Here is a 13901-nt window from a genome sequence, read left to right as displayed (position 1 = left end):
GTAAAACGCGGACTAGTAAAACGCGGACTAGTAAAACGCGGACTAGTAAAACGTGGACTAGTAAAACGCGGACTAGTAAAACGTGGACTAGTAAAACGTGGACTAGTAAAACGCGGACAAGTAAAACGCGGACTAGTAAAACGCGGACTAGTAAAACGCGGACTAGTAAAACGTGGACTAGTAAAACGCGGACCAGTAAAACGTGGACTAGTAAAACGCGGACTAGTAAAACGAGGACTAGTAAAACGCGGACTAGTAAAACGAGGACTAGTAAAACGCGGACTAGTAAAACGACAACAACAACAAAAACAATTTCATACGAAGTCGATCATAAGACTTAATGGCAAGCCAATTTAGTAAGTGACAATCCCTGTTTGACTTTTAAGCTGCAAATGGGTTTGACATGCGCCAGATACAAACGAATTTAGAAGTTTAGGCTAAGAAAGAATTTTATTCAGCGCCAGTTCAAAATTCTAAAATACACTTTCGTCGTAAATTTCACGGCAGAAACGCAGGAATTCGATGAATAAAAGTCGCATTAAATCTCCTTGTGTCTAGGTAGAAAGAGTCTCATTGACTTCAGCTTTTCGGTGGAAGAACAACCGATTTACACACGCCGTTACAGAAAACAAACAAGCAGACTGACGACTCCAAAACACAATTTGCATTCACTTACAATTTCACTTTCCGTGACATTTTAAAACGGAACAGAGGTAAATCTTCGAAGATTAATCGTCGTTGGAAATAAAAAATACTTTTCGTAAGATCTCTGTTTTTCTCTTTACGAGAAAATCGTCGCATGATCAATTAACTCGTGTGTGTTTGTCACACAAGTACTGCTGTGTCTTCAAAAGCGTATGCTTCAATTGACAGGTGTCACATCGTGACAGTTACTTTTCCAAAAAATGTTTGAAAATTTGTTCTCGTAAAGAGAAAAACAGAGATCTTACGAAAAGTATTTTTTTTATTTCCAACGACGATTAATCTTCGAAGATTTACCTCTGTTCCGTTTTAAAATGTCACGGAAAGTGAAATTGTAAGTGAATGCAAGTATGTGTTTCCCGCTCTATTTGGTTTTTATCTTTTTTCACACGCACGCACAAATGACAACTTTGTCCGCAACGGACGCGGGTCCTTTCGTTTAAAAAAAAATTGGCAAAATCGGTCAGCCCCACCCAGGCACACCGGCGTCTTTCATGATTTTTAGAATTTTGAAACTTTTAGGAAACCGCAAAAATTGGGTCGCATTAGAAAATGCTTGTGTTGACAGAGTTTAATCCCTAGAGTAAACAATTCGGTCGTAATGCGACCCGAGCCTTAAAGAATCCAGGATGCTACACCAATTTTTGAACAGTTCAGAAATATACGAACAGTTCAGAAGTTCCCATTACGGACCGACCTATCCTGGTGAATAACACTTTTATCTTTTTCTAACGCATAAAAACAATGATTGCTAAAAGAACCCGAATGATTTAGGGCTACAATTACGAGTTTAATTACGGGAAAATCCTCCTTGAACTTCACAATTTGATGGCGAGTGAGTTATAAGGAAAACAAGCGTTATTCAAGTTAAAGAGGATGTTTCCGCCGAAACATTTTTTTGATAAGCAACTGTGACGATGTGAAACCTGTCAATTGAAGAAGAAAGAAACATACGCTTTTGAAGAAACAGCAGTACTGGTATGACAAACACACACGAGTTAAATTATCATGCGACGATTTTCTCGTAAAAAGAAAAACAGTTAGAGATCTTACGGAAAGTATTTTTTACTTTCAACGACGATTAATCTTCGAAGATTTACCTCTGTTCCGTTTTAAAATTTCACGGAAAGTCAAATTGTAAGTGAATGCAAATATGTGTTTTGGCCGGGAGTTGTCAGTCTGCTTGTTTGTTTTCTGTAATGGCGTGTGTAAATCGGTGTTTCTTCCACCGAAAAGCTGAAGTCAATGAGACTCTTTCTACCTAGACACAAGGAGATTTAATGCGACTTTTATTCATCGAATTCCTGCGTTTCTGCCGTGAAATTTACGACGAAAGTGTATTTTAGAATTTTGAACTGGTGCTGAATAAAATTCTTCCTTAGCCTAAACTTATAAATTCGTTTGTATCTGGCGCATGTCAAACCCATTTGCAGCTTAAAAGTCAAACAGGGATTGTCACTTACTAAATTGGCTTGCCATTAAGTCTTATGATCGACTTCGTATGAAATTGTTTTTTTTGTTGTTGTCGTTTTACTAGTCCGCGTTTTACTAGTCCGCGTTTTACTAGTCAGCGTTTTACTAGTCCTCGTTTTACTAGTCCGCGTTTTACTAGTCCGCGTTTTACTAGTCCGCGTTTTACTTGTCCACGTTTTACTAGTCCGCGTTTTACTAGTCCTCGTTTTACTAGTCCGCGCTTTACTAGTCCGCGTTCCATATGCCCTTAACTTGAAATCGACTCACAGCCCCTGGGTCTCCGAGGATGGCTTTACGAATACGCACATTTAAAAACATTTTACCCAAGTGAAATCTCCGAGTCAATTGATCTTTATATAAAAAGCTCAATTACACGTGCATTTCGAATAGCTCTTCAATTTTGATCTATGGAAGGAGAGACCTATCGATGACATCAACATTAACATTTTTTTTCGCTTTTTTATTATACAAAAACAAATAGATCGCATGCTGCCCTGCGTTCGTTGAGTAGTAGATAACAGACGCTCCATAACATGGAAAATATTTGTTAAGTAACGAGCGGCACACAATTCTTCAAGCCAAGCGTTTTGCCACCCTGCCACACTGAGGCTTCTGAGCTGTATATAAGAAAGGCGTCGTACTCAAATTCCATTTCTGAAACAACAATTTCATTAGATTAAACAACTGATAACCTTAAAACCACAGAGTTCTTGGGGTTAAGGGACATATTATAAGTTCTCTTAGAATTCTTAAAATACAAAATACTGGAAACACAACACAACTTACCAAGCGATGAAGTTAACGGCCGACGAGGACAAGAGCAAAAAGACTGAAAGAACAGATGCACATGTTGAGTATATGGCAGCTGCCATGTTGGGAACACCTTCATTATCGCCACCTAATGAAAAGAGAAAGTTCTCATAACTTAAAAGTGACTGCTGTAAATACATATTACACGAGGGACATATGATTACAATTCAAAAATGACACTGACGATAATCGACTGCAATCAGTCGAAATTGTTTGAATTGATGACAGCAGGTTTCACTTGCGAAGAATGTTATGATACTCCACAATTTGCCCTTGTCCAAAAAAGAGGCAGATTTTTCTGGGATGACAAGGGAGCAATAGACTGTTTCTTATTTCCAAAACTCATAAAAGCTGATTTGCTTCTAATAAACCTTCTCAAACAAATTTAAGTCGATGATTTTTTTCGGCTAAATGACAAGAAGGATACGTAATACCCATTTCTCAAGTACGACACTCTTGCCTGCCCCCCCCCCCCTCCCCCCACTGATTTACAGTCACCAAGGCGGGATTACGTCATGAACGAGATATCAATCAGAGTTTATCAAACAAGAAGCGGCGGAAACTAAATCGAGTGACTTCGGACCAGCTGCGAATAAGACTTTTTAGTAGACTGCACGAATTTCGCTCTAACGGGTATCTAATCAGGGGTATCTCATTCCCAGATTTAAGGTATTTCCTTTTGTAAAGTTAATTTTGGTTAAGGTTGTTGATTTTCAAACCTACCTGTAGACTTAACGTGCCGTTGAGCTGCAAAAAATAGGTCAAAATCAGAACGAAATTGCTCTGACTCCTTAAAATAGTGGAGTTTGTTTGACAATTTTAACGCTCTTTTCCATTGTTTAGTTCACTCTAAGATATTCTCGTCCAAATCACTATTTTTCATTCTAACAATCTAAAAGTCCGCGTTTGCTCGGTTGGATTAAACAATGGTACATAAGACCTCCCCACATTCCACTTCACACAAAATACGTTTGATTCACAATAGCGTGAAATAGGATCTCAAAATAAGTCTTGCGGGTAAGGAGGTGAGGGAATTATGAATTACCGAGGAGCCCCTGACCATAATCAGACAACCTGATAAATAAGTACTTCGCTCTGCTTTGCATAAATCTTATTCTCCCAGTGTTCCACATTGATTCATTTGAGTTCATGCTTTCCTTAACTTCCTTAAGAACTTCGGAAGTTCTAAGTAGTCTTCCATACTTTAAGTCCCTACCCCTTTCTTTTTTATGTTCAATTTAATTACTTAATACATGTCACCTTTTAATTTAAAAAATTTGATCCCTATACCAATAGTTGCTGGAAAAAGTTAAGGCAGTTAATTTTCAAACCTACCTGTAAACTGAGTCGCGAAACCTACGAAAGGAGGAAAAAATCAGAAGCGGGAATCACTCTGGCTGTAGGAACCGGTGAGGCATTTTGACCATTTCGATTATAGGAACATTTTACGAATACCAATACTATGCTAGTAGTAGCAACAACGATTATGAGTTATAACGAATGGAATCATCATATAACATAAGTTTGACCATTTGAAAGAACTCATGAATCTGCTCCTTAATAACAATAATCTTTCTGTTTCATTCAATTCATCTTATACTTAGTTCATTCGTCCTACCAATGATTATTTCATTTTTGGAGAGATAAAATAAAAAAATTAGAGAATCTGAAAGGGAGCTTCCTGGTCTGGGCCCTGGGATATGCCTCTAATTATACCTGAGTTGAATACATAGTCCCTCTGTGCGGTCGGGTAGAGACGCGAATTTCCGTTGAAAAAAACTCAAGTGAAATCAACACATCCTAGCCGAAGTCTCAATTTTCCCTCTTTGAACCCTTAATGCCTCTCAAAGAAACGTATTTCCTCTAGAAAACGTCGTTCTGGTGAAGACTTTTAATTTCAAACCTACCTGTACGTATAGTTGGTTGATCTATAAAAAAGACGAGAGAGGAAAGATGAGGAAAAAAGTACTCTGACTCTTTCAGATTTTAATGGTAAGTCTAAACTCTCTGCCACCCTGCCTTCTAATAGTGTGAATACTAGAGAAATCGAGCCGCCCTACTGCCCTGAGAAGAAGAAAACAAAAGTACTACTTTTAAATATTATGTTTGTTTGCATAAATCCCTGCTCTCAGCCGAACAACTCACCCATAAACGCACGGCACGGTGTTGGCACTTTGCAAGCTGCAAAATGACGGGTACAAAACATGTTTCAGAGAAGCAGAATTCATGCACCGACTGAACAGGCAATCTAGCCCTCAAGCCATAAGTCCACATTGTGAGTTTGATCAAAACCCCACAATGAAAAGTTAATTATGAATTAATTAATTTGAACTAATAATGTTATTGATACTTATGATAATGAAAATAATAACATAATAATAACAAAAGGCAAGGCTTAATAAAGTTCCTTTTAGGGATTATGGTCTTGCTATGAGTTTGTTTTGATTCGGCGAAAGCCTTCATATATCTCGCGTGATACTTTGCCTCAAAAGTCAAAAGAAAAAATAAACTAATATTCCAGCAAATGAACTGTTTGTTTCTAGCTTTGTTCCGGTGTTTACCAAACTTACCGAATAGCAAGTAGAAGGGTATCTGAACTGGATATGGTAGAGAGGTAATCTGATTACAAAACAGAAAGGAAATATTACGTATACGTAGATTACCCTTTCGTATCATTTTATCATTACGACTACTATTATCATATAATTATTATTATTAATATCATTTTTTTTCTTTATCATTATTATTATCATTATCAATATTATTATCATTTATTTCATTCTGAGAGCCCCCTTTTTTCTCACGTAATGTAATGTAGAAAGGATACGTATCTGTTAAATGGCACTGGGTATGGTATGTAAAATGCCCTGACAAAAGAATTATCAAATTCACCCATGATCTACTGATACTGTATAGCGGGGAATACTAAAAAGAATAGGATTGCTATTCTGTTCAACAAAAGAAAGGCGAAACCGTTTTACACTCAGCTGTATTTGTTTTATTGTTCTTGTTTACAGCTGTTGTTTTCAAAATATAAAACATACAGAATTCTATAATGTACATAATATGGGTGGGGAAAATTAACCCACTATTGCCTTTGAGCCTCACTTCTTCATCCAGCTCCACACTTAATGAGTCCTATTATCTCCAGGTTATAATTATTATTGATTTGTTGTTGGGATCGACAGCGGGGCGAAGGGCAAAAAACATTTTTCCAAAAAGTTGCACAGTGATCCTGGTTCGCCTGCCTATTGGCAACAAAACTTAAATTAACGCACAGTGCATGCAGTCAGTAAGCCCTGGATGGAGACAAACGACAATGCAATGTCAGGGAAGATGTGGGTTTTCTTGTCTATTTTGGTAATTTTCTGATGCATATAAATATATGTACTCACGTAATGTGCAATGGAAGAACCTCTTGTCAGTCCGTATGAAGAATTAGTTATGGTAAAGTTCGTCGCGCTCTAAAAAATTGACAGATCACAAAATCAATAAAGCCCGATACTCGTAATAAAAAAGGTGCCAATCTTTTTCTAAGTATTAACCAATTCAAAAAGCCACCATATTTTGTATGCCTCGTTCTTGCAAACAGAGTCTTGAAACCGAAAACGAGTTCACCTCATTAGGTAAATACACCTAAGAAACCTTAACTTTTTGTGCATTATCATTTTTTACTACGTTTTTCGAAAGCAACTAACTCGTCATTTCAGTTAAAAGCCTTGAAATATATAGGGTTTCAAAACACGCAGACATCTTAAACGGTTTTGATTCCATAAAGGGATAAATATAACTTCTTAGAAACAAAAAATGAGGTCCTCTGTTGCCTCGTGGCAAAGGGTTCGGGAATAGGAATGTTTCCTCTTTTCCCGAACTTTTAATTAACAATTTGTTCATGCTTTAGCATGCGCTATCGAGTTATGGAGCACGTGGGAAGTTTGGAGAGCACGAAAGAAGCGTTAGACTTGCCCGAGGTAATAGCCGAGGGCAACTCTAGCTTCTTGAGTGCTCTCCAAACTTCCCAGGTGCTCCATAGCTCGATAGCGCACGGATAAAAGCATGAACCAATTGTTTTGTAGCATAGCCGGTGGAATTGTGTATCAAATCCGACGCGAAAAACGGACAAAAATATCTGAAGTGATTGTTCGCGGTAAGCGAAGTATAAAGCAAAATAGAAATTGGTTTTCCGCTGTTTTTATCTTTTTCTGCCCCATTTAAGATCTCTAGCCCAAGGGAAAAGGTCGGAAATTGTCTTCGTTTTGGGACTGGTGGGCCGAGTCTTTGTTTCTAGCCATTATTGTCGCGAAATATACTATTTTCCCCGCGCTAACCATGGCCGCTCGCGCAAAAAAAAAATTTTTGGCGAAGCGATTTGCTCACGCTACTAGCGTGCACTATCGGGATTTTGAGCACGCTTACGTATACTGAATTTGATTACGCGGCTCTGCTAGCTATGTTATAATACGCACACAAAGTCCCCGAACTCGGTTTTTTTCACTTATCATCATTATTATTTTTGTTTTCACAATATACGTTGTATACACTACATACACTTGATTTAAACGACCTCACCTTGTCCAATTCTTGACACAGGCCATGCACACGACGACTCGAGGGATCTAAAATAGCGTATATTATTCCGTATCCAGTCCAATTATCCAGTTTAACTGGAAGAAACAGATATATCAAGTATATCAGGAACCTTCTATATTTCTTACCACTAATTTTATCATTATTTTCGCTCATAGTTTTTTTTATGTTTATCAGGTGTGCAATGATGTATAGCGGGCCCATGAATTTTTTCTTCAAAGCAAACGAATTGACAGTTGTTCGCTTCTCCACGGTTGTATGTTTAGATTCCAAATCAATTTGAAAAAATCTTTACGTGAAGATGTCTCTAGCTGAATAAATAATAGTGAAATTCTACTTACTATCAAAAGGTTTCCATGACAGCGTTGCTGTATACCTCCCCGTGCTGTTAAGCTCTTCATATGTCACCTTAACATCATTGGTAGTGAAAGACTTTTTAACTCTTGGCTTGTTCCTCAAGCATTTTTTTAACCATTCTGATATCAATAACGAAATTCGTTGCTTAATTTCAAAAATTAAAAAGATACCCCGTCTGACATATACTTCTCATTTGATAAGAAACAAATCGACAAGTAAAGTATGAAATTAGAGAGATCATCTGCAAAAAACTAACTAGGGCACTAACAGATATTCCTTTGATTTCTGAGAATCACCCCCAGAGAAGACCTAAAAAGTCCCTCGAGATGGGAATTATTGACGCAACCAGTTTGTCTTTGTCTTTATCTAGTTAACAACTGTCGCCACTCGAATCAGATGTTAAATTTGCTAAGAATGCCATTAAGCCTATCAATGCGCATTTTTCTCTCTTTTTTTTTTTTTTTTTTTTTTTTTTTTTTCTCTCTCTCTCTCTGCCATCGTCAGATCGTGACAAGCAGCCCTGGGAGAGATAGATTGGGATTACAAGTGATGTCAATTTTTTAGTAGTAATTTTCAGCGTGTAACCAGTTACATCATCATTTTGCTATGAACCACTAAAATTAGGAATGTTCTGGCTAAGTGTTGGGGATTATTTAGGTCTGTTCGGTTGACTTGAGATCCCTGTGTGAGTCTTGTGATCTTGTGATCCTTTGGTTTCTTTGGGTAATTGTATGACAATTTAGTGTATAGGGGCGTTATTGCTCACTGTTAAGTGAATACGATAAATAAGTCTTTTATAAATTAAACTTACCAGGTCCCAATCCCTTGAAAGATGTGGGTTTGATTTTTTCGCTGTTTGGGACAACTGCTGGTAAAAGGACTAACTTCATTAACATATGGAGAAACAAATAAACAGCATCCCCACCGTTTCGCTCTCTCATAGTTTGTTGTGCATTTGAGGAGTGATAAATACACGATAAAGAGGATGAAGAATGGATTTCTCTGCACACCAGTAGCAAAGGTCCGTCCAAAGTTGTTAAACTGAAAACGTTATTACATGTATGATAAAATTGTTCGTTAACATTTTTTTTAATACCTGATGTGTTAAAGGATGTCTGGTTTTTTGCGCTGGTAAGGGCATCTGAAATAAAAAATATAGAATAAAAATAAAATGAAGAACAATAACAACGATAATTACTTTTTATTATATCCAATTTTTGAATTAATGGTGATCCGCCCTACTACCGAATTCGGCTCTCAGTGGTGCAAATTACCCACGAATTGCACCATTTTTTGCTCTAATTCGCATTTTTTTTTCCCAAGCCAGTGGGAAAGCTTTACCGGCTAAAACACAAAAAGCAATCAGAATTCAAGGCTTGCTTAAAGTAACCAGTCAAACTGCAGGAACATAAAGGACACCTTTTGCAACTTTTTACAAACCAGCTCAGTACTGAATCAATGAAATATATTTGTACGGACTAAAAAAATCTGTATTTAAGCAACTAAATTTTGCGGTTTCAAAATGGATGCAATAAAGTGGTAACAGAACTTCATGTGAAACAATTTTGGTCTCAAAACCATACTTCAGCGTGATTTCAATCAACCGTATGATTTCAGACCAAGTTGCACACCTCTCTGTTTAATTACCGTTATCAATTTCTCTCAACCAAGTTACGACATGGGTAAGATAAAGCTTTTTTTGAAAAAGGTAAAAATCTTTTTAGACACAGTGGAGATATAAAAACTTGTTGAAAGTTTAAGAGTCGTAATTAAGCCTTTGGAAAGAAGACGATTTTAATAAGCTAAACATTTCTTCCCGAACTGTGCAATCAAAGTGTCCCTCCTAGGGCATATTATTCTAAACTTGCCTGTGTTGTTTCCTATTTGGATTGAGGCACGTGCACGAGAGAATAACAAATCTAATCAGAAGAAAAATCTCTCGATTTGATTCGTTTACAAGCAATTTTCCTTTTTTGTTGTTGTTTTTTTTTAACTGACCAATCAATCAATCAATCAATCAATCATATCCTTTATGACACGATGAGGTTTAAAGCTGGGGACTTGTGGGGTCGTGTAAATATAATTTCAATAACAATAAGAATAGTGTCCCTTAAAATCACTCTACAAAATATACAGTAAGAATGATAAAAATGATTTACATTATTTATCTCTACGTAAATTGACTACAGCGTTTAAAACAAAAATAGTTAAAAGCATTTAAAATCTTGGTAGTGCCTGGGTAGTGACTGGACTGACTGTGCGCTAAAATCGAGATCCTTAAAATAAGAGTCCTGCTGTCACTTTGCGATAAAAAAACTGAAAAATGGTCTGTGAAATGTTTCGAGACAGCGTTCCAGAGTATAGCGCCTCTATAGATAATGGGGATTTTAAGATTATCCCATTTACTCGAGCGCATTTATTTCAAGTTACATTGGTCTCATTTTGCTATGAACCACTCTAATTAGGAATGTTCTTACGAAGTGTTTGGGAATTGTCTAAGCCTGTTAGATTAACTTGAAATCCTTGTGCGAGTCTTGTGATCCTTGGTTTATCAGGGGGCTGCGTGTTTGGGTTTGTCCTTGACCTTGCTTGAAGTCCACAACGAGAGGTTTTATTTAGGTTTTAGTTCTCGCAAATTGATTGATTTGCAAATAATGTTTTGATCATTTCGAGGGTCTTGAGAAATTGCTTGGGTTAGCGTTCTAAAAATATGTTTACTCTGCCAAGGTCAGTTGTGCCGTAAGCCCAAACATGCCTACCGATAAAATATTTAAGAGGATATACTTATAGGTCTAAATTAGAGACACAGACACTCAGTTATTCAGATGAAGACCCATGAGTTAAGAGGCATTAAGCAGTGAATGAATAACAGTTTTTGACCAGGCTCTTGGTGCCTTCGTTTGCGCGAATTGCTCAAACTAGTTAACCCAAACATGCACAGGCCAACAATTTAATTACACATACCTTTACTTAATAACAGGAAACAAAAATACCGTGACAAACGCCGGTTTAACCTACATTGCTTAGACTAAATTATTACTCGATAGACCAAACACATCTTTCATATCTATACAAAGACTTCAACATTCACAGTAGTCTTTCTTACTTCAGTTACCTTAGTGAAAGTTGAGGCATAAACAATCTAACAAACTAGCCAAATTAGCTAAATTTTAGAGTTCATTCTTGCCATGTTGTAACAAGTATTGTAACTTACCTCGTTTGACTCTTTCAAAGGGAGGCGTGTTTCGTAGATTAACCAGGCGGTTCCGCTCATTCACTGAAGAGTGATGTTTCCCTATGGGTGGGGGAGTAGTAAAAGAAGTATGCATGGATACGATTTACGAATATATGCAAGGGTGGTTTGTGGTGAAGTAACTAAAATGCGCCTCAGCTCAAGAGTCTCTAAAGCAAACTAGGATAAAATAATACAAGTAACAAGTAACTTAGGGGATATATAAAACGTCGGTTCTATCCATGCAAATGCCTTTTTTATTTAGTAAATTGATCGTTGAAAATACTAAAAAGCTAAGGCATAGAGGATTTCCACTGACTCTTTATAAACATCGTTGCTCCATCAAACGCCGGTGTGACCATGGTTGGGAGGCCAAAAACAGCGGGAAAGTACAAAATTTTGCAAGTTATCTTATGGCTTAATAACATTGTGACCTTCCCAGCTAAGCTCTAACTGAACAGAAGACTCTGACTACCGGTTTTACTGACTCGTGATTTTCCGGAAAGCAATTCTACTGATGGACTGTCTAGCTGTTTCTGTAACCGTCCGACCGACTCACGAACAGACTAGGCGTTTCTCCTCACGACAGATGGAAATGAACAGTATGAGAAATAAAAATAGAAGTTTTGGTTAAAATGTTTCCTTTGCTAGGGGTGGTTGCTACAACAAGACCAAGATCACTTCACTGTTTTTTTTTTGTTTTTTTTTTTGAATGAGTGAGCTCTTGAGATTTATATTCCATCTGTGTCATTAAAATTTATACCTTCTTTTCCAATGCACTTGGTGTAACATAAATGATCCAGTGACAACTGCAAGACACACCAAAATCAAGATTCGCTTGAAAGAAAGCTTACATATTGTTTGAAGTACTACACAGGACTAAAAATGCTTTAGCTAAATACAGTACTAGCGTGCTCATAAGATTAGGTCACCATGGATGGTAATTAACCCACAATGAAACACTTGAATGCATACGATCGAGCTAGAAGCTAGGTTGAAATGTTTGGAAGAAAGTAGTCGAGACAGTTGATGATTTGAGTTCACGATTGCCCTGGACCCGATTGTTCCCAAATCTGATCGCGTGAGTAATTTTTTTGTCACTCAAGGACGATACTCGTAATCTTGTTTCAAAGCAATGTTAAGATACTTACCTTTAATTAACTAAAGGGCCTTCTCAGTGATATGTATGTGGCCATCATCTGGATTGGGTCTACTCTCCAGGGTTCTAACCACAACATTCTTTCTTTAAACAAAATTTGATGTTTCAGTTTTCGGAAAAAGGTGGGCTAGCCTGGGCGTGCGATTTCAGATTCTTTTCATCCTCCTTGCTACCAGGATGAAACTTGAAATAATGAGCCTTTTCCTGATTTCGGTATCAGCGAGGTGTGATTTCCCATAGCTGGGTAATCAGACCGGAATTTCTCATCTAAATGGCGGAAAACTCGTCCTGATAACCGGCCAGCCTGGCGTTTAGCCTTACATGCAGAAGTCCTGAACATATTGAGTCTACAACAAACATCGGCAAGATTTCCGTGTAACCCTATAACTCGATGCGCGTGTTTATTACTGAAGTTCTTCTTCGCACTTTTGTCTAAATTTCATTTGATCTGGGTTATCATCGAACCAAACGAAACATTAAATCAAATGTAAGAAATACTGGATTTTACCTTTTCTCGGGATATTTTTGCTTTAAATGGTTGAAAGCCTAGGCCACATCTCCTCAAACAGCGCCCCACCACAATCTGACCAGTTAACTTCGATTCATTAGGAATTCCAGAAGAGCTTTGACACTGCACGGGCCTGATGGGAACATTGCTCCAAATGAATACAATAAGAACGCTGATGCAGAAAGATACCCCCATTTTTTGACGTCGAACTTCCAGTGTGCTCAAGTGTAAATGAACGTATCTAGAACTCGGGCTGTTTGAATTATGTTCACCTTTGCACTTTCTGCTTGCCTGGTCAGATATGGAAAAATTTTAAAATGTTTAGCGGATTATGGTTCAATAACATAGTTTCTGGATAGGCCACTTTATGTGCCAAGACACAGTGCCTCGTTAATCAGATATAGGGGTGTATCTTTGCTTTTTCCTTGTTCTTAGTTTGTTTCTAAATTGATTTTCCCAGTCTACTTTCTGTTTATACAAACTAGAAATCTGCGTAAACAGTTATTAATTCATACGTCCCTAAATGAAAAAGTTTACGTCTACTGACTTTGGTTTATTGGTAATTTTTAACTAAGATACTAAGTCAACGAGAAAAGGCAGGGAGTATTGAAGGGTCAAATTAAAGGGGGACAAGGTCGTAGCATCCAAAATCGATTGAGCAATAATCGCACGACTATCAGGTAACTTTCAGAACAATAGACGGTTCCTTACGTAAGAGTCACGAGTTTTGTTGGAAAGTCTCCAGCGATCAGCGTGAGATGTGGCATGTTTCTCGAGTTCGTCCTATTCAGCGCATTTGACTATTTTCAGAATATCTAATGTTCCATTCTTCTCTATTTTTCCGCCTTGAGTTTATTCCTCGTTTTTTGTGTTTATTTTAATTAAGTCTAAAAAACCTTACGTGTTTAAGACCCGAGGTGGTCATTTTAGAGATAGGTACTAACGACCTGTGCTGTGCAGAGGTCAAATCTGAAATTCTGGGCCTTAGTGCAGGTACTCCATAGCCAATACCAACTAAAATACTTCGAAGTATGTCAGACTATTGCGGGTAGTATATTCTAAAAGGGTACTCG

The 13901-nt window shown here is 37.5% G+C and overlaps 1 protein-coding gene across 4 annotated transcripts; it reads right to left on the bottom strand.

Moving 5' to 3' along the window:
- Positions 1–2614: 2614 nt before the first annotated feature.
- LOC111339672 (uncharacterized) lies at positions 2615–13134 on the bottom strand. Of its 4 annotated transcripts, none has more exons than XM_088756938.1 (15): positions 12829–13134; positions 11925–11970; positions 11144–11224; positions 9026–9070; positions 8741–8797; positions 7914–8048; positions 7555–7649; positions 6381–6449; positions 5556–5604; positions 5131–5166; positions 4893–4913; positions 4321–4341; positions 3709–3732; positions 2962–3004; positions 2615–2829 (listed from the first exon to the last, which is right to left on the bottom strand). In XM_088756938.1, coding segments are annotated over exons 1-15 (918 nt in total). In that variant the 5' UTR covers positions 13024–13134; the 3' UTR covers positions 2615–2828. The 4 variants fall into 4 exon arrangements, with proteins under 4 accessions (XP_088613064.1, XP_088613062.1, XP_088613061.1 ...); XM_088756936.1 differs by having other exon boundaries at positions 2962–3073; positions 8741–8794; positions 12829–13131; XM_088756935.1 differs by having other exon boundaries at positions 2962–3073; positions 12829–13130.
- Positions 13135–13901: the final 767 nt, after the last annotated feature.

This window comes from Stylophora pistillata, chromosome 4, assembly GCF_964205215.1.
Source record: "Stylophora pistillata chromosome 4, jaStyPist1.2, whole genome shotgun sequence".
In the NCBI taxonomy this organism is placed as follows: Eukaryota; Metazoa; Cnidaria; class Anthozoa; order Scleractinia; family Pocilloporidae; genus Stylophora; species Stylophora pistillata.
This window is presented reverse-complemented; position numbering and strand designations above follow the sequence as displayed.